General features: G+C 43.6%; 1 protein-coding gene across 1 annotated transcript in view; it reads left to right on the top strand.

Annotated features, from left to right (window-relative positions):
- The first annotated feature begins 2821 nt into the window (after positions 1 to 2821).
- dldh (dihydrolipoamide dehydrogenase) overlaps positions 2822 to 25954 on the top strand; it is a 29767-nt gene continuing 6634 nt past the window's right edge. The window contains exons 1-10 of the mRNA XM_048554541.1: positions 2822 to 2934; positions 3665 to 3737; positions 9056 to 9135; positions 12775 to 12843; positions 12985 to 13054; positions 15298 to 15398; positions 18729 to 18872; positions 19206 to 19307; positions 20519 to 20709; positions 20851 to 21021. Of these exons, the coding sequence (XP_048410498.1) occupies positions 2896 to 2934; positions 3665 to 3737; positions 9056 to 9135; positions 12775 to 12843; positions 12985 to 13054; positions 15298 to 15398; positions 18729 to 18872; positions 19206 to 19307; positions 20519 to 20709; positions 20851 to 21021 (1040 nt within the window). The 5' untranslated portion in view covers positions 2822 to 2895. The remainder of the gene's footprint in view (positions 2935 to 3664; positions 3738 to 9055; positions 9136 to 12774; positions 12844 to 12984; positions 13055 to 15297; positions 15399 to 18728; positions 18873 to 19205; positions 19308 to 20518; positions 20710 to 20850; positions 21022 to 25954) is intronic.

Raw genomic sequence — 25954 nt, 5'->3', positions numbered from 1 at the left:
GATGATACAAAGTTGGGCAGTATTGTAAGTAGTTAGATGATAGCATAAAATTACGAAGGGATATGGATAGACTAAGTAAATGGACAAAACAATGGCAGATGGAGTTCAGTGTAAGCAAGTGTGAGGTTATCGATTTTGAACCAAAAAAGGTCACATCAGGGTACTTTCTAAATGGTATGAAGTTAAATATAGTGGATGTCTAAAAAGACTTGGCGTTCCAGTGCATAGATCTTTAAAATGCCACAAACAGGTTCAGAAATTAATCAAGAAAGCTCATGGAATGCTGGCTTTATATCCAGAGGACTAAAGTAAAAGGATGTTTAGAACTCCTTTCCACAAGCCACAGTGGATGCTGGGTCAGTTGTTAATCTTAAATCTCAGACAGTTAATTTTTGTGTTAAAGGAAGGGCTTAAGAGATTTGGGCCTGAGGCAGGAAATGGAGTTAGGCCACGGATCAACCATGATCTCATTGAATGATGGTACAGGTATGAGGGATGGATGACTTACTCCTGTTCCTAGACGTTCAATTTTTGAACCTCTAGTTCTGAAAATACTTTAGAACTGATTTTGCTTCTAGTAGGAAGCAACAAGAGCCAACGCCATGATAACAAAGTGTGAAGCTGGATGAACACAGCAGGCCAAGCAGCATCTCAGGAGCACAAGAGCCAACGCCATACCTTGTTTTATTTCTTGGGAAGGACACAACCATGTGGTCACTTCATTTTTCCAATAATCATAAAAGTTCATCTTCACAGAACTTTAACAGGAAATCATATTTTGACATTTCACACTTTGTTCTATCATTCTTCCCCAGGTGAACACTAATTACTGTAATAATTACTGTCATAAAGTAAATCAAATTATAATCCTCAGTTTGGAATAAAAAAGCTTCCCACCTCCCCTTCAGGCAACTATCCTCTCCTCCGACTGATAATGGTTTCCAGGTTGACTGGGGAGGTAGAAACTAACACACAAACTTTTCATTATTGGTCAGAGTTTATTGTCTAGCTCAGTCTCACAGCTTTCCTTCAACATCCCAACTGTCCACATTTTTATATGCGCTGAAAAACAATTAATACATCTCTCATTTCTCTTAATCTTCACAATGACATTAACAAACTTTAAGAGGAGCAATTTACAAGAGGTATTACCTCCCTGAAGCAGACCACATCCCTGTATAACCAAAATTAAACAATTCCAGATGAAAATTAGTCAAAAAATAGGGATAGCTGTGTTCCCAGCTTGTGGGATATACAAGTTCGATGTGTTCTTGGAAAGCATGTGCAAGAATGATTTCCCTGTGACTTTTGATGTAATTGAATGTAATTGAAAGAAATCCTCCCCTTTCTTGAATAGTGAAGAAAAGTCTATGTGTATAGTCACAAGAGCATGATGAAAACTGAATAAGCATTAGGTAAGAGGGGAATCCATGCTGTGGTTAAAGAGGAGTTCACAATGTCACATAGATGCCTGTCACCAGCTAAGGTTACAACCTTGAGGGAGGAACTGGCCATTACGATAGATGAGTTCCATCATGCATGGGGGTGTAAAACAGTGGACGGTGATGAGTTGATCCACTATGCTAACTAAAATAACTGTACTCAGGCCAGTTTCCCATCATCAGGTCACCCTTTATTTACATGTGCATAGTTCAGGGGCAGTCCTTAGTGTAAGGAGACACTCTGAGAGGCCTATTTATATCTGTCAACCAGGGCTTCCAGATTGACCCAGTTTAGCAACCCCAGTCAGGAATCTCATACTCAACGAAATCTACTTGGCCAACCCTGTTCCAATCCTTACACTAACACAGCCTGGGCCTGGTCTGAAATAATTTTTGCAGGGGTTTGGGGAATGCTAACGTAGCTGCTGTTGAGGGCTCCTTGTTCAGCCAGCAGTCTAGACCATCCAAGAAACCTGCAGAAGGAAAGGCTATCCAAATTCGCTGTTTCCACTGCAATGAATTCGTGCACTATGACCGAAATTGCTGGAGCAAACAGGAAGGGGCAAAAGCCTGACAAGGAGATGAATTCCCCCCTCCTCATCCTTTAGTACACACAAGTTCTGACCAAGTCAAACAGCATCCAGAGAGACTAGATTCAGCAACAGACACAATGAAGATCAGGCAGGGTATTCAGCAGGTCACTGCAACATTGACCCAAAACCCTAGTCCATAATGACTCCTCCGCAGAGGCATGATGTCATCTCTCCGTGATAATGGTTGTGGGAGACCAATATTTCATACTGTTGATACTGAAGGCTTTCGGTGACTAATGCTAACCGACTCCCCTCAAACATTATCCATGATCTTTATCCAGAATCCACAAAAGGCTCAGCATGTGACTTGACAAGGTCTAATACAGGAATCTCTCATCATCAAGTTGAATGTAGATAGGATTGCCAGGAAGAAAGAAAGGGGAGGCAATGACCTAGTGGTGTTATTTCCTGTTACAATCAATGCAGAACTAGGGAATATTCTGGGGATGCCGGTTCCAGGCCCTTCGCAACGGGTGGGTGGTGTTTTCTTTCTTTCTTTCTCTCCTTCTTTTCCTTCCTTTCCCTCCTTCCTTTCTTTCTTTCTTTCTTTTCCCTCCTTCCTTCCTTCCTTCCTTCCTTCCTTCCTTTCCTTCCTTTCCGGGCTGCGTCTGCTCTCCCGACTCCAGTAAAACAATATCATTATTTTAGCCCCTAGCTGCTGTCAGTTGTGAAGTACAGCCAGTGGAGCCCAACCTTCCGTACTGTGTTAGTCACTGTCTCACTTATCACCAGCTGCTCGCGGGCTCACCGCCTCTAGCCACGCCCCCATCCACCCGGGCAGCCAATCGGAGCGGCGGACGGCGCGTCGGGGTGGGGGTTAGGGCGGTGACGTATTTCCGGGTCATTCGCTGCACGGAACGATGTGGATCTGGAGCCTGATGTTTCGGCAGCTGCTCAAGGTCAGTCCTGGTGCCCCAGAGGCTGCTTCCCCCCGTCTCAAAAGGCGTCGTCCTGATCAGGCCCAGAGCCTGCAGGCTTCACCACCCCTCCCGCCCCCCTAAAATGCCAGAGGCCCCTCTCCGCCCCTTCCGCCAAATCCTGGAGACGCCTCTTCCCTGCCCCCCACTCAAAATTCGTGTCCCTAGACCTTGTGACCCCTCCCTCCTCCCCAAACCCCGAATTGCCCCCTCTCGAAAATCCTGGAGTTTCTTCTTTCCATCCCCTTCTGTCCTGCCCCAAGACAAGACCCTGCAGCCTCCTAATGTCTTTACCTTACACCCTTCCACTCCTCATGATCCCTCTGCAATGATAATGCTAATTTATTCTGGTATTTCCTTATTGGGTCACTGTCATAGAATTATATGAAGTGAATGCAATATATATTGCCAAATACACACAATTTTAATGATACAGCTAACAGCTGAATGCCATCAGATTTTTTTTTGTTGCTGATTGAAATTTCAGACAGCATGCCTGTATGGGGTTTTTAACGCTTGAAAGGAGTTGTGACCCAGGTTACTGTACTCTGTCAACCACTGCATGGAAGGAAATCAATGTTTACCTTCGTTCGTGTGAGAGAAGAAGGTCTAGCAGATGTGAGCAAAAAAGAGTACTGAAGATGCAGTGGCATGTTCATTGTGTTTTGAAGTTTGATTCTAATGTTGATTTTTTTTTTCTTTCTGAACACAGACTGGACATGCCTGTCGTAGACTCCAAGGTCTTTCAGCAGTCGGGCTGCGGACCTATGCTGATGTTGCACCAGGTATGGTACTCTGTGGGCGAGAGTTCCACCTTCTAATCATTTCCATGCTGATTTTCCCAATGATTTTTCAACCTTTGTAATGTCTGGCTAATGCTTTCACTATAATATCGTGGTGTACTTTAACCCTAATGGAAAAGGATTATGGATTGCAAAGGGAGCAGAAAAATATATTTGTGGGATTGGACTTGTATACTGGTAGTGCATTGATAAATTTATAAACCTTTTTTGTTTAGGCTAGCTAAACATTTAAATCCATCTTAGAAGTTATACAGCACAGATTCAAGTCTGCTGTTGCTCAAGTCAGTTTAATTGAAATAAGTATCAAACGAACTGCTGGAGGAAGTGGTGGAGGTGGGTACATTTAGAATATTTAAAAGGATGGGCATATGAATAGGAAGGGCTTATAGGAATATGGGGCCAAATGCTGGCAAATGGTACAAGGTTAATTTAGGAATATCTGGTCAGCATGGACAGGTTGGGCTGAAGAGTCTTTTGCCATGCCATACATCTGTGACTCTGTCTTTTCTTTTCAGGCGTGCTTTATGTGCTGCGTCTATTTTTACTCCTCTGTGAGCTCATTTGGCTGCCTTTCTAAAAGTTTGTTGTATGTCTTTGAGCTGAATCTGATGCTAGTTTTATGCACAATTCCCATGTGAGGATAAACTGTTTAATATTGTCTACTATTTGTGGTTTAAGGTATAGTTTCAGGCCCAAAGTTAGGTAAAAGTATCTAAATTTGTATTATTTGCCAGTCCTTGTGTTAGAGGAATGTTTGAAGCCATCAATGGGGCTTGTGAAAGTCTCTTGTCAATTCTAATATAATAGCTGATTGCTCTGCTCTGTTTAGTAGTTTCTGGATAAAAACACTGGGATGTCATTTGGAGATAGTAAGGACTGCAGATGCTGGAGTCAGATAACATAAGTGTGGAGCTGGAGGAACACATCCCGGCGAGACAGCATCAGAGAAGCAGGAAAGTTGACGTTTCAGGCCTGCACCCTCCTTCAGAAATGGGGAGCAGGGAAGGGACCTCAGTAATAAACAAAGAGGAGGGGTGGGGCTGGTGAAGGTAGCTGGGATGGCGATAGGTGAGTGTAGGTAGAGAGTGGTGGGGATTAGTCAGTGAGGTGGGTGGGTGGATAGGTGGGAGAGAAGATGGACAGATTGTCAGATCAAGTAGGCAGGGATGAGGAGGAGAATCGGTCATGGGATGAGGCTGGGGGGGTGGGGAGATTTTGAAAATGGTAAAATCCTCATTTAGGCCATCAGGTTGTTGGCTCCTGAGGCGGAGTATGAGGTGCTGCTCCTCCAATTTGTGGGTGGTGTCATTGTGACACTGAAGGATACCCAGGATGAACATGTCACCCGGGGAGTGGGAGGGGGAGTTGAAATGGTTCGCGACTGGAAAGTGTTGTTGTTTGTTACAAACAGAGTTCAGGTGCTGTACAAAGTGGTAGCAAAGTGTGGAGCTGGATGAACACAGCAGGCCAAGCAGCACCTTGGGAGCACAAAAGCTGATGTTTCGGGCCTACACCCTGAGTCTGTGGTTGGTCTCGTTGAATACAACAGCAAGCCATATCGGGAGCGGCGGATGCAAGAGCCCATGTTGACAGATGTGCAGGTGAACTTCTGTCTAATGTAGAAGGTTTGCTTGGTGACTTGAATTGAGATGAGGGTGGAGGTGTAGGTGTAGCACTTCCTGCGGTTGCAGGGAAAGGTGCTGGAGGTGGTGGGGCTAGTGGGGTGTGTGGAACGGACGAGGGATCACAGAGAGCGGTCTCTGTGGAAGGCAGATAAGGGTAGGGAGGGAAGAATGCCCTTGGTAGTGGAGTCAGATTGTAGGTGGCGGAGAATGATACGTTAGAGCTGGAGGTTACTGTGGTGATGTGAGAACAAGGGGGATTCTGTCTTTGTTTTCGTTGGGTTAGGGCAGAGGTGCGGGAAAATGCGAGTAGCGGTTGACAGCATTATCGACCTCTGAAGCGGGTGTTGTTACGGTCCTTTGAAATAAGAGGACATCTGGAATGTTCGGCAGTGGAATGCTCCATCTTGGGAGCAGACGAGGTGGAGAAATTGGGAGTAAGGATTGCCTTATTGCAGCAAGGTGGTGAGAGAAGGTGTAGTCTCGATAGCTGTGGGAGTTGGTCGGCTTGAAATAGATGTTGGTTGCAAGGTGGTCACGAGAGATGGAGACAGAGGTCCAGAAGGAGAGGTCGATATTAGAGATGGTCCAGGTGAACTCGAGGTTGGGGTGAAAGGTGTTAGGAAAGTTGACAAGCTGTTCAGGCTCCTTGTGGGAGTACGAGGCAGTGCTGATACAGTCATCAATGTAGTGGAGGAAGAGGTGGGATATAGTGCCTGTGTAGCAGTGGAAGAGGAGCTGTTCCACGTAGCCTGCAAAGAGGCAAGCATAGCTTTGGCCTATCTGGGTTCCCATGGCCACCTCCTTACTCTTTAGGGAGTGGGAGGAGTTAAAGGAGAAGTTGTTAAGGGTAAGGACGAGTTTGATTTAAGCGGATGAGGTTGTTGGTGGAGGGGGAATGATTGGGCCTGAGGGAGAGGAAGAAATGGAGAGCTTTTAGGCATTCGCGTGGGGATGCAGGGATTAGATGTCCATCATGAAGATGAGGTGTTGTGGGCCAGGGAATTGGAAGTCTTGGAGGAGGTGGAGGGCGTGGGTGATGTCCTGGACGTAAGTGGGGAGTTCCTGACTTGGGACAAGATGGAGTCAAGGTGAGCGGAGAGAAGTTCAGTGGGGCAGGAGCAGGCAGACGCAATGGGTTGGCAGGGGCAGTCAGGTTTTTGGATTTTGGGAACAAGGTAGAACCCAGTGCAGGGTTGGGGAACAATGTGGTTGGAGGCTGTGGATGGGAGGTCACTTGAGGTGGTGATATGATTGGTCTGAGAAATGTTGTTTTGGTGGTCAAGGGTGGGGCCACGATCGAGGGGGCAGTAGGAGAGAATTGGTGCCCGGTCTCACCCTTGTAAAGGTCGGTGGGCCATATCTCTGCTGTGCTCTTCCTTCCCCACCCCCCACCCCCCCCCCCCCCCTTAATCTGCATGTTTGGTGAGGTTAGGGAGGGAGTGGAGGGCTGCACGGTCAGTGGGGGAGAGGATGGAGTGAGTGAGAAGGGTTGGAGAGGTTGCTGTCACGACACTGGTTGAAGAGTTCGAGGGCAAAGCAGGAGGCTTTGGGCCGGTGTCCAGGAGGTTGGGGTATGTTGCAGGTGGGAGAAAGGGTCTGTAGAGGGTGGACTTCTCTTTCCCCATCTCCTGACCTGAAACATCAACTTTCCTGCTGCTCTGCTGACTGGCCTGTGCTCCTCCAGTTCTACACTGTTATCTTGAATATCATTGTAATCATCCTAAAGTGTGGTTTGCACACTGAGATAATGGCTTTATTCTGATCCATTGTGTAGACAGACTTGTACAGTGTGAAATGATATTTCACTGGTGACACATGAATCAGCTCAAGCATCAGCAACTAAGTCATTTCCCTCTTATTTATATTTATTCCCTCATATTTATGACGCAAGGAATTTCGGATCCAGGAAATAGAATTTATTGTTATTGTTGTAAATAAATTCCTTTAGTTGAAAGAGTCACCTGGTGGGTACACCAAAAGTTTCTCCTAGATAGGAGTCTTTTTTTCTTGGAGCAATATATTGTACAACCAACCAGAAGCAGGCTATTCTGGGTTTGGAATTGTATAATGAGGTGAGATTAATTAGTATTAATTACATCTCATAGTAAAAGATCCTCGAGGGAAGAATGATCTAGAATTTTAAATTCACTTGCAGGGTGTGAAGCTAGAGTCCCACAGCAGTATTTTGGAGTTAAACGTAATTACATAGAATCATTTATAGAATGTCTTTGTCTTTGTATGGAAGCAGGCCATTTGGCCCATCAAACCACACCACCCCTCTAAAGAGCATCCAACCCAAATCCACCTCCCTAACCTGCCCCTGTAAACCCTGCACGACCCATGGCCAGTCCACCTAACCTGCACATCTTCAGACTGGGCGGAATCTAGAGCACCTGGGAGAAACCCATATAGACATGGGGAGAATGTGCAAACTCCACACACGGTCACCTCAGGCAGGACTTGAATCTGGGTCCCTGGCCCCGTGAGGCAGCATGAGGATGAATTTGGCCCTAGTGGACTGAGCAGTTAGGCTAAAATGAAGAATTGTTGATGAATAAGTAGTGTAGATTAGGTGGGTTTATAGGGGATGAGTCTGGGTGGGATACTCTGTGGGTCGGTGTGGACTTGTTGGACCGAAGGGCCTGTTTCCACACTGTAGAGATTCAACAATTCTAAAAGAAGTAGGAGGCAGAACAACATCTGATGCTAAGCAAGTAAATTAAATGGAAAGACGCAAACTAATGCATCAAATTAAGGACAAAAATCAGTGGATTTTTAGAGTTTAATGAAAAATTTGGAGATAATGTGGGAAAATTGCAGAGGAAGTGATCAGCCATGTTCTAAAATGGCAGGGCAAATTTACAGATGTTTACGACATAGAAGGCTATTCTGCCCTATCATGTTCATGCTGGTGAACAGGGATCCCATTTTCCAGCTTTTGCCCCATACACCTTGGCATATGTAATCATGAGTAAGTATCTAAATACTTCTTAAATGCTAAGTGTGTTTATGACTTGGCTTTCTTTCACACAGTGAATTCCAGACTTTGACCACCTGTGATGCAAAATTGTTTCTTAGGTGGCTCAGTGGTAATCGTCGCCTCACTGCATCAGTGACCCATGTTCGATTCCACTCTTCTGTCTGTGTGGAGTTTGTACTTTCTCCCATAGTCCAGAGATGTGCAGATTAGGTAGACTGGCTATGCTAAATTTCCCAGTGATGTGCAGGCTAGGTGGATTTAGATGTGGGAAATACAGGGTTACAGGGATGGGGTGGGAGTTGGAGGTATGGTGTTAAGTCTGGGTTGGAGATGCTCTTTAGAAGATTGGTGTGGACTCAGTGGGGTTTTGTGATTCAATATGATGGGCTGAATGGCATATTCCTGTTCCTAATAGTTCAGGTTTAAGATGGCTGGATTTTGAGGTATAAGTGGGATTTCTTGTGGAGAAAAGTAATTTTGTTTTAGTAAACTTGCATTTTATGGCAGGTCTGTATGGAGGTTAGCGAGTTTTGAGAAGACTTCTAGATGGAGGTTCGCTGACGAGGCATGAGGGTGTGGCACACATGGCAGTGTTCAATGGCGCTATGGATGTTTATATTCGGGGTTATATTAGATATATTGGTTTATTGTGTCACTGAAGGTTCAAGCTGAATGTACTCTGTTCCTCATTCCAGTTGATGCAGATGTCACGGTGGTGGGCTCGGGACCCGGTGGGTATGTTGCTGCCATTAAGGCTGCACAGTTGGGGTTTAAGGTAAGTCAAATAATGGTGAGTTAATTATGAAATGGTGTCATATGTAAAGCAAAGCCAATGTCCAAATGTACCAATGATTTTTTTTTAATAAAAAAGGTGGTATTGCAAGCAGTGTCAGTGGAAGTCTAAAGTTACAGAGAGAACAGACAAAGCTATGGCAAATAAATTGCAGATATAACATGGTGTGAAGCCAGGTGAACACAGCAGGCCGAGCAGCACCAGAGGAGCAGGAAAGTTTGACGTTTCGGGTCAAAACCCTTTAGAAAGTAAATTGCTGTTCATGTCAAAATGAAGTGGTACACTTTGGATCTAAAAAAGACTGAACATGAGCCTTTTTTTTAAATGGTGGAGAGCCAGACAGGTACAGAAATTTATAAAGGCAAATGAAAGGCTGGCATTTTCCTAGATAAAATAAAAAGAAGGTAGAAGTCATGTTTCAACATTACAAAACCTGAGTTACAAGATGACAGGAGGAATGGCACCATGTATTAGGCCCTGCAGTGTAAATTTACTAGGCAGATATCTAGGCTCCCAGGTTTAAATCATGAAAAGAAATTACATAAACTAGGATTGTGTTCCCTGAAATTCAGAAGATTAAAGTGTAAAATGTTCAAAGTTTTCAGGCAGTGATGGGAAACAAATTATTCTTGCTATTTGAGCAATCTGGAGTTAGGAGACCTGGCTATATTATGCAACACCCTTTGGGGGCTGAAGTTAGGAAGCACTTCTGTGCGTACTGCTTGGATGATTTGAACACTTCTACGAATGTTGATTTGATTGCTGAGTTATTCATCGTTAAACCTGTGATATATTGGTGTATGGAATCAGATTAGAGTCATGATTTCATTGAATGTTAGAACAAGTGCTGAATAGTCTCTTCCTGTTCCAATGTACTATTGGAATTAAACATCCATAGTGCCACTGAACACTGCCATGTGTGCCACACCCTCCTGCCTTTACCTGCAGCCAAGCAGATCTTTCCTTTTAAGATTATTACCCAGTTCCCTTCTGAAAGCCAGATTGACCTGGCCTCCATCACTCACCAGCAAAGTGTCCCAGATCCTAATCATTTGGTGTATGAGAATATTTTCATGTTCACATGTCATGGCAGGCATCTTTAGTCCCACTCCCCCATCTTTCCATTAATGGCAACAGTTTCTCCGTATCTACCCAGTGTGCACCTGTCTAATTTTGAACGCCCCTATCAAATCTCCTTTCAAATTTCTGTGAGGAAAGTACAGCCAGCTTCAGCAATTAGTCTTCCTAACTAAAGTCTTTCATTCCATAACCATTCTTTTGAATTTTTCTTGCTCCTTTCCAGCGTCTTCATATTCTTCTAAAGTGTGTGACCCAGAACTGGACACTGTGGGCCCCCGGTAAAGCACAGGATCCCTTATTAACAACTTACTGAACATCTCTTGCCATGTTCGATAAACTATGCGCAAGTGTCCCCACATTCCTTTGCAGCTACTGGAAGCCTTGTTATTTTACCTCATTCTTCCTAACAAAATTTATCATATCCCGCTACATTAAATTTCACCTGTCACGTGTTATAAGATTGCAGATCAACAGACACAATACTTAAAGTCTATGAGAACGCAGTTCTAATTTCTTAAATATTTGATTGCGCTTACATGCAGTTACCATATCAAAACTCCTCCAACATTGTCTCAGGAAGACCAGGAAAGTATGATGGTGCTGCCAGGTTATAAGTATCCAGCTCCTCAGTAAAGTCAGTCAGTTGTAAAACCAGTGGCTTAAAGGGGCTGCCTTGCTTGGCTGATCACTTTGTACATATGGTTACCCAGGAAAGTATTCCACAATGCTACTAAACACTTCTGAAGTTTCAAAGACTCTAATAAATGTTTGAAGAGCTGTCTAGAAAAATGTGGCATTTCAGCAGACAAAGAGAGAGAGAGGATGAGGTCTGTGATTGAATTACAGACTGCTATTTTTAACTACAATTACAAGACAAAGCGTATCCGCCTGGCTTGTGGGGAGGCGATGCCCTAGTGGTGTTATCGCTGTAATGATAATACAGATCCCCAGATAATATTCAGGGGACCTGGGTTCGAATCCTGCCATGCCAGATGGTGGAATTTGAATTCAATAAATATCTGGAATTAAGAGTCTAATAATGACCATGAATCCGTTGTCAATTTTCAGAAAAACCCATCTGGTTCACTTGAAGAAGGAAAGTGCCACCCTTACCTGGTCTGGCCTACATGTGACTCAAGACCCACAGTAGTGTGGCTGACTGAACCGCCCTGTAGGCAATTAGAGATGGGCAATAAATGCTGCCAGGCCAGTGACTCCCTCCTCCCATGAATGAATTTTTAAAAAAAACTCCCTAAAGGTAATTGAGGAAAATTGACCTTCAGATCAAACTGACATCTCTCATCCTGTGCATGGGGAAAGTATTCCTTACAGAAACTAAATTTGTACTCCATCCACGGCTATGGAAGTTCACGTGAACTGCAGAGCGCTCACTCTTATTCATCCAGAACACCATCTTCCACATGCAGACTAGGTGACCTTTCGACCCTTGTCAGTATTCACTGATTTCCTTCACACCACAGCTTTGGTTTCAAACCCCTCAGCTTCACCAGTAGACCCTGAGATCTGCTAGTCAGAGTCGACATCATCTCTCCCAGCAGTTCTGCTATTGCAGACAGCTGCCCAGTGCTCTCTGTTCCTCTTCCATCATCACTAATCTCAACTTTCAGCCATCTTTGCCACCTTAACCTATCCTCACCTTCAAAAGCTTCCTTTTAACCCTCTGCCATTGACTATGTTTTGGTCCACTGTCCCTGTTTCTTTCCTTCAGTTCAGCACTTAACATAACTAATAAGGCACCTTTGAATTCTTCCGTTATTGTCTCTGAATAGTGGAATTTATTCTTGCCCCAAATTGTTTAGCCCTATTAGCTATATAACTATATCAGTGATACATTAAATATGTAAGTAATGCAAAGGCATTGTCAGTAAATTAGGTTGTAGTACATAATGTTTTAAAGGCTAAGGAGAATTTATTCTTGTTAATCTTTCACCCACTTGCTTATCAAGGTTAGGCAGGAATGTGGATCTTCCCATCTCAACCAGTGGGTTTACTGGAACTTGATTTGACTGCACTTTTAAAGGTCATTTTGAGTAATTTTGGATGGAACAAATTTATTAGTCTAAAATAAAAGCATAAAATGTTGCAAATGCAAAGCAGGTCTCCCAGTACAGATGAAGAGAGAAATGGTTAACATTTCCAGTCTGTGACCTTTCACCAGGCCCTGATCTGAGATATTTCCTTCTGTGTCAGACCTGTTGACTATTTCCAGCACTTTGCCATCTTTTCAGATTCCCATTCTCCCTAGATCTTGTTTTTTGTCATAGTTATGAGGCGTGTTTATTTCCACAGGTACTGGTACCTTGCCTGCAATTACCAACAAATTCAATAATGATTGTCAGAGGGATATGGAGAAGGTAGCAGATCAGTTATTTTCTTATTGACAGAGCAAACTTGAAGGGCAGCTTGGGTGAATCTTTTTATTGCCTAGGTGTTTGTGCTTTTCATACTATTTGCACAGTTAGAGATCAGATCAAGTTCACTTTAACATGGTAACTTTCATTTTTTTTTTAAACCTTGTAGACAGTCTGTGTGGAAAAGAATGACACGTTGGGTGGAACATGCCTGAATGTAGGATGTATCCCCTCCAAAGTATGTATTTTTTCAGTTTGTGAGACACTGCATTTTTAATCGATGTTCTATTGGAATACTATTATATAGTCACTATCTTAATGCTTAACATATCTGTTCTAAGATTAGCTGTTTGAACAATGTTGTCATTCTTGTTCTAAGGCTTTGCTGAATAACTCCTATCTCTACCACTTGGCCCATGGGAAAGATTTTGCCAGCAGAGGGATTGAAAGTAAGTATGTCTGATGTTTAGATCACAAGCACAAAATACTCCATATCTCTCAGAATCTGGGCGAGAAAAGCCAAGTTAACATTCGGGTCTGTCAACTGAAGTAAATGAAGAATATCTAGAGATGTGAATGGCAAGATCATGAATAACTACCATCTTAAAGGAATGAGGTGCAAAAGTTCTTCCTTTTAACAAAGGAAAAGGGAATAAATGAGGCCAAGATTGTGATTTTAAAATTGTTAGAGGAATACAAAATCATGAGGGTCTAACAGTAGACCAAGAAACTGTTCCCATTAATGTAAAGATTGACACCAAGAGCACAAATTGGAGGCCAAACTGGGAGTGGAGCAATGAAAATCTTTTTTCACTAAACAGGTGATTAGGATCAGAAATGCACTGCCCGCGTGTGTGGAGAAAAGTTCAATCAAGTCATTTAAGAGAGAATTCAGTTATCTTCTGAAAAGGAAGAATGTGCACAGTGATATGTCCATGTGTAGGCCGATGGGGTTAGTTTAGAATGGCATCAAGGCTCGTGTAGACATGGTGGGCCAAAGAGCCTGTTCTTGTGCAGTACTGTTCTTTGTAATCGGAAGAAAGCGAAGGAATGGATGAACAGACTCCTGTGCTGTAACTATTTCATGACCTCAATGAGTTCTGAAAACTCTGTAATGCCTAGCTGAAAAGGAAGGAGGTGAAATATTGTTCCCCAAGCTTATAACAATCTTCACTGAACAGCAGTTCACAACAGAAAGTGTGAACGTGGAAGAGAATTAAAATGCCACGTGACCAGAGTTTGGAATTAAGTGGCCTGTTTGAATCTTTTGCAAAGCAACTAGTAAGTCTACTTTGGTCTCCCTAATGGACAAGAAACTACACTAAGCAGCAAATGCAGTATACTAAATGAAAATACAAATAAATTCTTATTTCACATAAGAGTGTTTAGGGTCTAGGATTGTGAAAAGTGCACTAAAATTCTGGAGTTACACTTCTTCTTGTCATTGTGTTGTAAGGTGCCACAAGAAGAGGAGGGTGTGATTGAGGTTTGGGCTAAGCTTTGGCAAGCTTACCCTTTGGAATGGTAAAAGAGATTTCAGAGACTGCACGCCATTGAAGAAAGGGTACAAATTCGAAGCAAAATGAAGAAAGTTTTCAAATTCTGTGAATACTGGTGAGGTAGTAGCCATGGAGCAATAAATGTGCAAGGACCTGGAGATTGAGTTAAGGTTTTAGGCAAGATTGTGAAATGAGGTGAGCACTTTTTTTTTCTCCTAGTCAGTGGTAATAGCCTGGAAATTGCTGCCTGATATCAATAATTCCAATAGGAAGTTAGGCTTTGAGAGAAATAAGCTTGTCAGACTATAAGGAGAGGTTGAGGGGGCAAGAATGGAACTGATTGCTTTGTGGTATTGGTTCAAGGGACTGCTTCCGTGCTGCCATTTCGAGTAAGTGAGTGGAATTAAAGGAGAAATCATTTAAAACGACGAAAGGTACAGCCAGATGGAGGAAGGATGGAGTGATTTGGGTTCTGTTTGGGGAAGTCTGATCGGGGGCTATCTGATCATCTTGGTTAGGCATGAACATGTGAAGGGAATAGACATCCCTGAGTAAGCCAGTCACTTAAGGCCAGGAGACTAAGAGCTGTTAAAGTAACAGAGGGCATCTGAAGAGTAGAGTAGTCTCAAAATAAACTGGACAAATGGGAATAAAATAGTCAAGATGGGAAGCCATCTGTTGTGGGACTGGAGCAGGCTAAAATTCTAGATCTACCAGGCAGTTCTCATGGACATGTAGGTATATTTGGTTAACTGCCCTCTTTCTTCCATTGCCCCGCCACCTTTTTATTAATTAGCTTTTGTGAGAGATTTGGCTAGAAATTGAGTAAATGAGATGTGGTGGAGTTGGCCATTGCTAATGCTGTTACTGATGTCTTTTCCCCACCTTGTATAAAATATTGGGGGGTGGGGGGGGAATTGACTGCTGAAAAGAGTAAAGTTAGACATCATGGCTTATTTCAATACCTTACAAGGGGATGCAATCTCCTTTTGAATATAAATATACTTCCCTGCAAATTAACTGTCTGTAAATGAGATTAGGATCAAAAATATCCTAATGTTTTGTTAGTACAACAAAAGCATTCTATTTGCAGTATGCTTCACAATTACGTTTACATTTGATTAAAATGTAACTTAGTGCGCAATATTGAAAGTGCAAAAGGTGTTACTTTAATCTTCACTTTGGTTCTCAAGTCACAGGAATGAACCTTAACCTGGAGAAGATGATGGAACAAAAGAGCAATGCGGTGAAGTCATTGACTGGTGGAATTGCTCATCTATTTAAACAGAATAAGGTTAGTTTCAGCATTTATATCGGAATTATCATTTGAATTAATCAGGGTCTTTGCCAAGGTGTGGGAGCAGAGCTTGTTGTTTGCTTTACCAGCTCCAGTCAGAGTCCAGATAGCTCATCAGAAGAAAGTGTGATAGAATATGTCTTTAAGTTTGATCAATTGGAAATCTTAAATTTTTATTACCTACTCACTTGGCCTTTATCATTTGAACGTAGGCAGAATTAAAATGTAGTCTTTGGCACATTGAAATGTCTTTGAAAAGTTGATGTACATCTAATTGAGGAAATTCTGTTTTAAATTTAGTAATATTTTCAATTATTGCATTTAACGTGCACATTTTATGCATGAAACATAGAGCACCCCAGGTTTTGGAGACAATAGACTGCAGATGCTGGAAGCCAGAGTTTATAGTTGAGGTTGGAAAAGCACAGCAGGTCAGATAGCATCAGAAGAACAGGAAAGTCAATGTTTTGGGCAAGAGACAAACCAATGCCCCTTGACATTCGATGGTGTAACCGTCACTGTGTCCTTACTAACAACATCGTAGGGTTTACTGGAAGCTCAACGGTCTTGCTACGTAGATACTGGCTTCAAGAGCAGAATACTGCAGTGAATAACTTGCCTTGTGTCTCCCCTCAAAGCCTACCCACCATCCACAAGACAAGTCAGGAGTGTGATGGAATACTGCTCACTTGCTTGGATGAGTACAGCTCCAGCAACATTCAAGAAGCTTAGAGCGAAGTCCAGAACAGCACATGAACAGGCTCTTCAGCCCATCATCTCTGACTGTGATACCATTCTAGAATCATAGAATCCCAACAGTGTGGAAGGAGGCCATTCAATCCGTCGAGTCTACACTTATCCTCCAAAGAGCATTCCACTCGGACATACCTTCTACCCTATCTCTGTAATCCACCTACCCTGCATATCTTTGGACTGTGGGACGAAACTGGAGCACCCATAGGAAACCTACACAGAGGATATGCAAAATTCACAGGACTCGAACCCAGGTCCTTGACACTGAGGCAGCAGGGCCACCATGCTGCCCAAAACTAAATTCTAAACTAATACCATCTGCCTGCACATGGTCCATGTCCCTCTATTCTCTACCTGGTACTATATCGATCTAAATGCCTCTTAAACGTTGCTATTGTACTTGTTTCTACCACTACCTCTGGCAGCGTGTTTCAGGCACCTACCACTTTGTTTTTTTTAAAAAACATACATCGCACATCTTTAAATTTTTCCCCTCTAACCTTAAACTTATTCCTCTAGTCTTTGATACTTCCACCCTGGGGAGAAAGACTCTGTCTGCCAGCCTATCCATGCCCCTCCATAATGTTTTATACTTCTTCTATTAGGTCTCCCCTCAGCCTTTGACATTCTTGCAGAAACAATCCAAGTTTGTCCAACCTCTCCTTATAGCTGATACATTCCAATCCCAGCAATATCCTGGTAAACCTCTTTTGCACCATCTCCAAAGCCTCCATGTCCTTCCTAGAATGTGGTGACCAGAACTGCACACAGTACACCAAATGTGGCTGCAACATGACTTGCCAACTTTTGTCCTCAGTGCCTTGACCAATGAAAGCAGTAATGTCGTATGAATACTTCACCACCTTATCCATTTCTCTTGCCACTTTTACAGTGCTACGGACTTCCACTTAAGATCCCTTTGTATATAAGTGCGCCTACAGGTCCTATCACTTAATGTACACATTCATCTTGTACTTGACCTTCCAAAAATGCATCACTTCACTTGTCCAGACTAAATGCCACCTGCCATTTCTCCAACCAGCTTTCCAACTAGTCTATATCCTGCTGTATCCTTTGACACCCTTGCTTGCCCGCTGCCAACTTCCATGACACCAATTAGCCGGATACGATCCAGGATACAGCCATTCACTTGATTTGCATCCGATCTTCTAATATCCAAGATAACAAGGTGTAGAGCTGGATGAACACAGCTGATCAAGGAGCAGGAAAGCTAGTGTTTCAGGCCTAGACCCTCCTTCAGAAATGGGGTAGGGGAAGGGGGTTCTGAAATAGGGAGAGAGGGGGAGGCTGATAGAGGAGAAGGTAGGTGGAGAGGAGACTCAAGTCAGAGGCGGGGATGGAGCCAGTGTAGGTGGCGAGTTAGGTCAGCCCAGGGAGGACGGACAGGTCAAGGGGGCAGCATGAGGCTAGTAGGTAGGAGATGGGGGTTGGGCTTGAGGTGGGAGGAAAGACAAGGTAGGGTTTGCCTGCTGTGTTCATCCAGCTCTACACCTTGTTATCTCATTCTCCAGCATCTGCAGTTCCTACTATCTCTTTTAATATGCACTCCCTCCATAATTGACGCTCATTACCAGCAGTCTGTATTATCTACCAAATGCACAGCAGAAATTTGGCAAAATCCTTAGATAGCACTTTCCAAACTCAACCACTTCCATCTAAAAGGACAAGGGGAGCAGAAACACTGGAATACTACCACTGTAAGTTCCCCTCCGAGCCACTCACCATCCTGACTTAGAAATATATAGCCATTCCTTTGCTGCTGCTGGGTCAGAATTCTGTAATTTCCTACTTGCAGCACGTGGACCGCAGTGATTCAAGAGGCAGCTTACCACCACCTCATGGCAAGTAGGGACTCGCAATAAGTACTGGCCAGCCAGCAACTTGCACATCCTGTGAATGAATTAAAAAATGTACTTGAACCCTGTTGCCATGAAGGCCACTACACCATTTGCTGCCTTCACCGTTTGCTTATTTTGAGCAACTGCACATAAGGACACCCAGCTCCGATTGTAGCTTCAGTTTTCCCAACCTATCAGCTTTCCGATAACTACCTTCCCTGTTTTTACCATCAAAGTGGATAACTATCCACATTATACTTCATCTGCGATGCTTTTGTCCATTTTTTCAACTTGTCCAAATCGTACTGAAACAAATCTACATCCAATGTCTTCATCCTCCCACTCAACTTTGTGTCATCTGAAAATGTAAACATGTTACATTTAGTTCCTTGTCTAAATCATTAAGATATATCATGCTGGGGTCCAAGCACTGATCCCTCCAGTACCTCACTACTTACTGGCTGCCACTCAGACAATGGCATGTTATTCCTATTCTTATTTCTTGCCTGTCAACCAATTCTCTATCCATACTGTATCAGAGCCATACCACCAATCTTGTGTGCTTTAATTTTGCATGCTAATCTCTTGTGCAAGGTCTTATCAAAAGCTTTCTAGAAGTCCACATAAACCAGATCCATTGCCTCACCCTTCTTACAATTCTACTAGGCAAATAAAGCTTGTTGATATTTGTTTTTACTTTCTATTTCTTTACAAGGTGACACATGTTCAAGGACATGGAAAGATTACTGGAAAACACCAGGTCACAGCTTACTGTAATGATGGTAGTGTAAAAATCATCAACTCCAAGAACATTCTTATAGCCACAGGATCAGAGGTTACACCGTTCCCTGGGATTCAGGTATGTCACTTAACAAAAAAAAAACATTCATTCTCCATTGATAAATTTCCATGTTTTCACACAACTATTTAGTTGATGTACAATCCTGTTTAAAACTGTGGTAAGTGGAAATTATAGTACAATTGAAATCCATTCAGGCCATCATGCCTGTTCTGGTGCAGTCCTTACTTGGCACAACCCACTTCCAGTTCCCTGCCCAGTCTCTCTCCCTCTGACATCCGTTTTACCTTGGCAATAGTCTTGTTTTTTTTGTAGCATCTGTTCATGCTCTTTACCTGAAAGTCAACTTTGTAAGAGTATTAAATTAACAACATTAATATTATATACTCACAGATTGATGAAGAGACAATTGTGTCTTCAACTGGAGCCCTGTCATTGAAACAAGTTCCTGAGAAGCTGGTGGTTATTGGTGCTGGTGTCATTGGCGTTGAATTGGTAAGCAAAAAAAACTGCAGAAATGAGACCTAGCTTTTAAGAGCAGTTAATTAAGGGATCATGTAGAACAGACCATTGAACCCATTGTGCCTGAGCCAGATCTTTGGTAGAGGTAATCAGTTAATCCCTGTCCCTGACCTTTTGTAACTGAACTGCAATTTCCTCCCCATTTCAAACCTGCGGATTATTAGCCAGTTACACTCCAGTAATCGTACGTGTCTGAGAATCTTAAACCAAACGAAGTTCTGACCTCTTGAAAATTTGAGCCAGGAACCCTGTTGCTCTTAACAGATATTGAAACAAATCATGGGTTCCACTATAACCATGAGTGGAACTGAGAAAGGAAATTAATCGTGTAATTTTTTAAAAAGTTGTTCAATGATTTAATAGTTTGCTGGGATAATATTTCCTGACTCTGCAGGGTGTCACAGCTATCCGTGACACAGTTCCCGTTGAAACATTGTACTGAGACCCCTGGCAGTAACACTGATAGAAGTCTCACCAGGCATAGGACCCTACTTCACTTACACAACTACACAGTTACAGTCTGAACTATGTAGATTGCAATTTACACGATACTTGCAAAAGTGTCTAATATACTGCCTCCAAGCTCCACACTAATGATGTACCAGCTAGGTCTCTCATCTAGTTTGGCATGCTAAGGTAGTAGGGCATTTGTAGATCTACTGGCTTATCGGACATTGATCTCCAAGTGTGATTCCTAAAGGTGGCCAACAAGTGATTGGCCTCCTATCTTCCAGACTCTTAATCTCATACTTTGAACTCCTCTTACTTGATCCCTCTCTAATCGGATTATGATGTCCCCATCAATATTCTGCACAAGCTGTATGGATGCATAACTGTCTGGCCTGCGTTGTACAGAGAACGAAAGGCGCATGCACAAATTGCAGTGCCTTTAAATGGGACATGCAGAGCTGGGCAGCAATCTTAACGGCTATCGTAATCCATCGATCAGCAAAGGAAAATTAGAGGGAGTGTTGGTCCTAAGCCTGTCAGGCAGCCTCACGTGTTATCTCTAGCAGTGAAATTGTACCACTGGTAAATATTGCCCATTACCACCTACCACTGCCAGAGTGGGAGAAATGATACCAGTGCTCTTTCTGTCCTGAGCCCTGCTGCATTATTGAATCAGTCAGTGTGTATGTTGCAATAGCCAGTGTCTGGAAGCCGTAGTTTTCTTCTGTTTCCAGGGCTCTGTGTGGCAACGCCTTGGCTCTGAAGTCACAGCTATTGAATTCTTGGGGCACGTTGGAGGAATCGGCATTGACATGGAGATTGCAAAGAATTTTCAACGCATTCTTCAAAAGCAGGGTTTGAAGTTTAAGCTTAATACAAAAGTTACTTCAGCGACCAAGAGGCCTGACGGGAAGATTGATGTTTCGTGAGTATGAAGTGAGAATGTATCTTATAGATTAGTTTGGGACACATTGAAAGAAGTAAGCTATAAGCTGTGTGTAGTGTTAAACACAAGTGCTTTATTCTCCAAGCGCGCACTTTGAAACATTTTATTTGCTTGCTCCAGTTTTGAGGCTGCAGCTGGTGGAAAGGCAGATACGATCACTTGTGATGTGCTGCTCGTGAGCATTGGCCGTCGCCCCTACACTGAGAACCTGGGATTGCAGGACATTGGAATTGAAGTTGATAAGAAGGGTCGAATACCAGTCAACAATCGCTTCCAGACAAAAATTCCAAAGTAAGTGAATCCTCTTCTCTACAGCATGATTTATTCTAGGAATATATGTGGACACTTGTCTGTGTATGTGTGTGCCAAGCTGTAGATAGCTCGAACAGGAATTGATCGTTTAGCCACTGAGCCTTTTCCATCAATCAATGACACGCTGGTTGATCTGTGACCTAACTCCATTCACTCACCAAAGTAAGTAGCATGCAGCCCAGCTTAGAAAGTGTACTTGAAGATGGGGAATTAAGTGAGTGAAAGATTTTTGTGCAGTGAGAAAAGAAAATGATGTTTTGCATTACAGCACATTTCGTATTGAGGGGGGGAAATGGGTGACCACCAGAAGATAGGCCAGTTCTGAATTGCCACAATTAAAAACTGTAATGACCTCCTCTGAGGACGACATGGGATAAGATCTGATAGGATGCCATTGGTTGTCCAGTACTTCCTGGGAGCAAAGAAACTACGCCATGTTCTTCACAGCCTTCAACACATTTTCCATTGACCATGAGCACTTTCCCAAGATCTTCCCGATGCCACCACTACTTGCCTTCAAACAACCACCAAACCTTAAACAGACCATTGTTTGCACTACACAGCCTTCAGGACAACATTGACCACAACACTATATACGACACTCTCTCATGGCAACCTCTGCAAGACATGTCAGATGGAAATCATGTATCAATTGCCAGACAGGGATGCTCCCTCCCAGTTGGGGAACACTTCAGCAGTCAAGGACATTCAACCTCGGACTTTTGATTAAACATCTACAAGGTGGACTTTGGAATACACAACAATACCAAGCAGGGGCTGATAGACAGGTTCGGTACCCATAAAGATGGCTTGAACCAGGATCTTCAGTTCATGTCATGTGACAGGTGACCCCATCTCTCTCAATATGCATGCATACACTCGTGCTCCCCGCCCCTTCTTTCACCACCCCCCCCCCGACCAAACCGACAGAGACTTCAATATATGTGTTAATCAGTTAAAACCTTTTAACTGATTAAAGACTTAACAGTATCTTAGGTTTGTTTGCATCCTCATCAGTATTGTGATCCTTTGATCTTTTGGTTAAATTCTGTGTCTGATACTACCTCACTCAATGACACCTGAAGAAGGACTGAGGCTCCAAAAGTTTGTGTTTTCAAATAAATCTTTTGGACTATAATCTGGTTTTGTGAGATTTCTGACCTTGTCCACCCCAGTCCAACACCGGCACCTCCACATAATTAACTGGGATGGATCAGTGTAAATGTTATAAAAAGTGTTGAATGTGCATTCAGGGAATCTTCCAACCAGAACAAAGCAAAATTAACAAGTTTGCGATGCCCTTAGGGAATAAGTCTTGACTAGTGGGAGAGTATTTTTGGTGGCAGTGATCATAATTCAGGTTCAAGGGGCTGGATGGCTTACTCCTGCTCCATGTTAAGAGTCGTAAGAGGTACTTGCTACCTGAAATGTCAGCTTTTGTGCTCCGGAGATGCTGCTTGGCCTACTGTGTTCATCCAGCTTCACACTTTATCATGGATTCTCCAGCATCTGCATTTCCCATTATCACTTGCTACCTGTATTGTTCAGAATGAGGACTATAGGGTAGGTGAGAAACAGACAATGGAACTGTGGTGCAATATACTGTTCAACGACCATGTGAAGGATAGGGTGGTGATGATAAAGGAGAACGGATAGTGGATGGATGCATGGCAGATGCAGTTTAATGTGGATAAATGTGTGGTTATCCACTTTGGCAAGAACAGGAAGGCAGATTACTATCTAAATGAAGTCAAGTTAGGTAAAGGGGAAGTACAACGAGATCTAGGTGTTCTTGTACATCAGTCAATGAAAGCAAGCATGCACTACAGCAGGCAGTGAAGAAAGCTAATGGCATGCTGGCCTTCATAAGAGGAATTGAGTATAGGAGCAAAGAGGTCCTTCTGCAGCTGTACAGAGCCCTGGTGAGACCGCACCTGTAGCATTGTGTGCAGTTTTGGTCTCCAAATTTGAGGAAGGACATTCTTGCTATCGAGGGAGTGCAGCATAAGTTCACGAGGTCAATTCCCGGAATGGCGGGACTATCATATGTTGAAAGATTGGAGCGACTGGGCTTGTTTACACTTGAGTTTAGAAGGATGAGAGGGGATCTGATTGAGATGTATAAGATTATTAAAGGATTGGACACTCTGGAAGCAGGAAGCATGTTTCCGCTGATGGGAGAGTCCAGAACCAGAGGACACAGTTTAAAAATAAGGGGTAGGCCATTTAGAACAGAGTTGAGGAAAAACGTCTTCATCCAGAGTGTGGTGGACATTTGGAATGCTCTGCCCCAGAAGGCAGTGGAGGCCAACTCTCTGGATACTTTCAAGAAAGAGATGGATAGAGCTCTTAAAGATTGTAGAATCAAGGGTTATAGGGATAAGGCAGGAACAGGATACTGATTGTGGATGATCAGCCACGATCATAATGATGAATGGTGGTGCTGGCTCAAAGGGCCGAATGGCCTACTCCAGCACCTATTGTCTATTGTCTAACAGGGAGAAGTGACAGGGCAATCCTGGGGAAAAGTTGGCTCACTCACCACGACTGAGAAAGGAATTGTAGAAGACCTTGGGATAAAGTAGTTGCCAGGCCCAATGGGATGCATCCTAGATTGCTGAGGGAGGTGAAGGAGCAAATTGCAGAGCTGGTGAAAGAAACTTTAAGTTTCTCTGAGCACAGGATTAGTGCCAGGGGCCTGGAGAATTGCAAATGTAACACCATCGTTTAAGAAAGGGGCAAAGAATAACCCGGCGTGGCACGGTGTCTCAGCGGTTAGCACTGCAGCCTCTCAGCGCCAGGGACCTGGGTTTAATTCCAGCCTCGGGCATCAAACTTGTCAGACATGAATTGCCCTTGACAAAGTCGTGTTGTGTTGACTGTCTAGTATTAACTTAATTTTTTCTTTAAGTGTACTTCTCCCATATTATGGTTTCCATCAGACTTCCCATTATAGATGTCAAGCTGACAGATCTCTAGTTTTCTATGTTTAGATCCCCTACAGTGTGGAAATAGGCCCTTCAGCCCAACAAGTCCACACCGCCCCTTCGAGCATCCCACTCAGACCCACCCCCCCATAACCCCCATACCCCTGAACACTATGGGCATTTTGGCATGGCCAGTCCACTTAGCCTGCACATCTTTGGATTGTGGGAGGAAACCCGAGCACCTGGAAGAAACCCACGCAGGCGTGGAGGGAATGTGCAAACTCCACACAGACAGATGCCCGAGGCTGGAATCGAACCCGGGTCCCTGGTGCTGTGAGGTTGCACTGCTAACCACTGAGCCACCGTGCTGCCTCTTAAGAGTCAAACCTATTGAGGTGTTCAAAATAGAGCAATTCTGACAGTAAGTAAGGATAACAAGGTGTAGAGCTGGATGAACACAGCAGGCCAAGCAGCATCAGAGGAGCAGGAAGGCTGACGTTTTGGGTCTAGACCCTTCTTCAGAAAATAAGGATATTGTGTTTCTGTTAGTTGGTATGTTGGTAACTATGGGTTACAATTTCAAGATTGTCAGCAATATCTAGAGGAGTGAAGAGAAACCTTTTTACCCAGTTGTTAAGATTTGAAATGCACTGCCTGAGAGAGTGGTGGAAGTGGATGCCATAGGGATTTTCATAAGAGGACTGGATACGTATTGAGAAGGCTATGGAGATAGGGCTGGAGAATAGGACTAGCTGGGTAGTTCTTTTGGGAGCTGGTACAGACATGATGGGTTGATTTTTGCCTCCTTCTGTACTGTAGGATTTGAATTAGGTCATTTGGCCCATCAAGTCTGCTCTGACATTTCATTGTGGTTCATATGTTTGTCAATCCTATTGTCCTGCTTCTCGTAACTTTTGATCCTCTTAGTAATCAAGAACAGTGTCCACAGCCTTCTGCTCAGTGGGTTACACCGATTTACCACCCTGTGACTGAAGAAATTCATCCTCCTCTTGGTTCTAAAAGTTCACCTTCCCCCTTCGTTTTGAGGCTGTGCCTTCAAGTCCTAGTTTTTCCTACTAGTGGAAACATCATCTCCTATATTCACTCTATCCATGCCTCTTGGCATTCTAAGGTCTCCTCCCCACCCCTCCACGCCCTCATCCTTTTAAACTCCATTGAGTACAGATCCAGAGTCCTCAACCGTGCCTCAGTTGACAAGCCCTTCTCCAAAGTTATGTTGGTCAACATGTCCTTCCTTCCTTACAGGGCCCAAAACACACTACTGTCTACAAGAAGCACTACAGGTCTTGTAACCAAAGACCCTTAAACAATACCTTCCAGCTTCCAACTGGAAAGGCGATTACAGCAGATGTATGCAAATACCACCATCTGCAAGTTTGCATCACCACCCTGACTCGGAAATATATCACTGTTCCTTCACTATTGCAGGATCAAAATCCTGGAATTCCCTCCCTAACGTCATTAAGTGTATCTACAGCACATGGACTGTCGCTGTTTTAAGAAAACAGCTCACCACCATCTTCTCAACGCAGTCAGGGATGAGCAGTAAATGCTAACCCAGACAGTGAGCCCAAGTATCACAAGTGGATGAAGGAAAAGTCCTGCTGCAGGATATCAGGAGCAAAGATAGAAAACAAGACTTCCAAGAATCAAAGATAATGGGAACTGCAGATGCTGGAAATTCCAAGATAATAAAATGTGAGGCTGGATGAACACAGCAGGCCAAGCAGCATCTCAGGAGCACAAAAGCTGACGTTTCGGGCCTAGACCCTTCATCAGAGAGGGGGATGGGGGGAGGGAACTGGAATAAATAGGGAGAGAGGGGGAGGCGGACCGAAGATGGAGAGTAAAGAAGAGTTGCAATGGGAGAGAGATTCCCTGAGGTTGGTCCGGAGGGAGGAGGGTAACTTCTTCAGGTTAGGCATCCCTGGAAGAGGCTTCGCAGTGAGGTTATTCAGGTTAGG

The sequence above is a fragment of the Stegostoma tigrinum genome, chromosome 25 (assembly GCF_030684315.1).
Source record: "Stegostoma tigrinum isolate sSteTig4 chromosome 25, sSteTig4.hap1, whole genome shotgun sequence".
NCBI classification, from domain to species: domain Eukaryota; kingdom Metazoa; phylum Chordata; class Chondrichthyes; order Orectolobiformes; family Stegostomatidae; genus Stegostoma; species Stegostoma tigrinum.
This window is presented reverse-complemented; position numbering and strand designations above follow the sequence as displayed.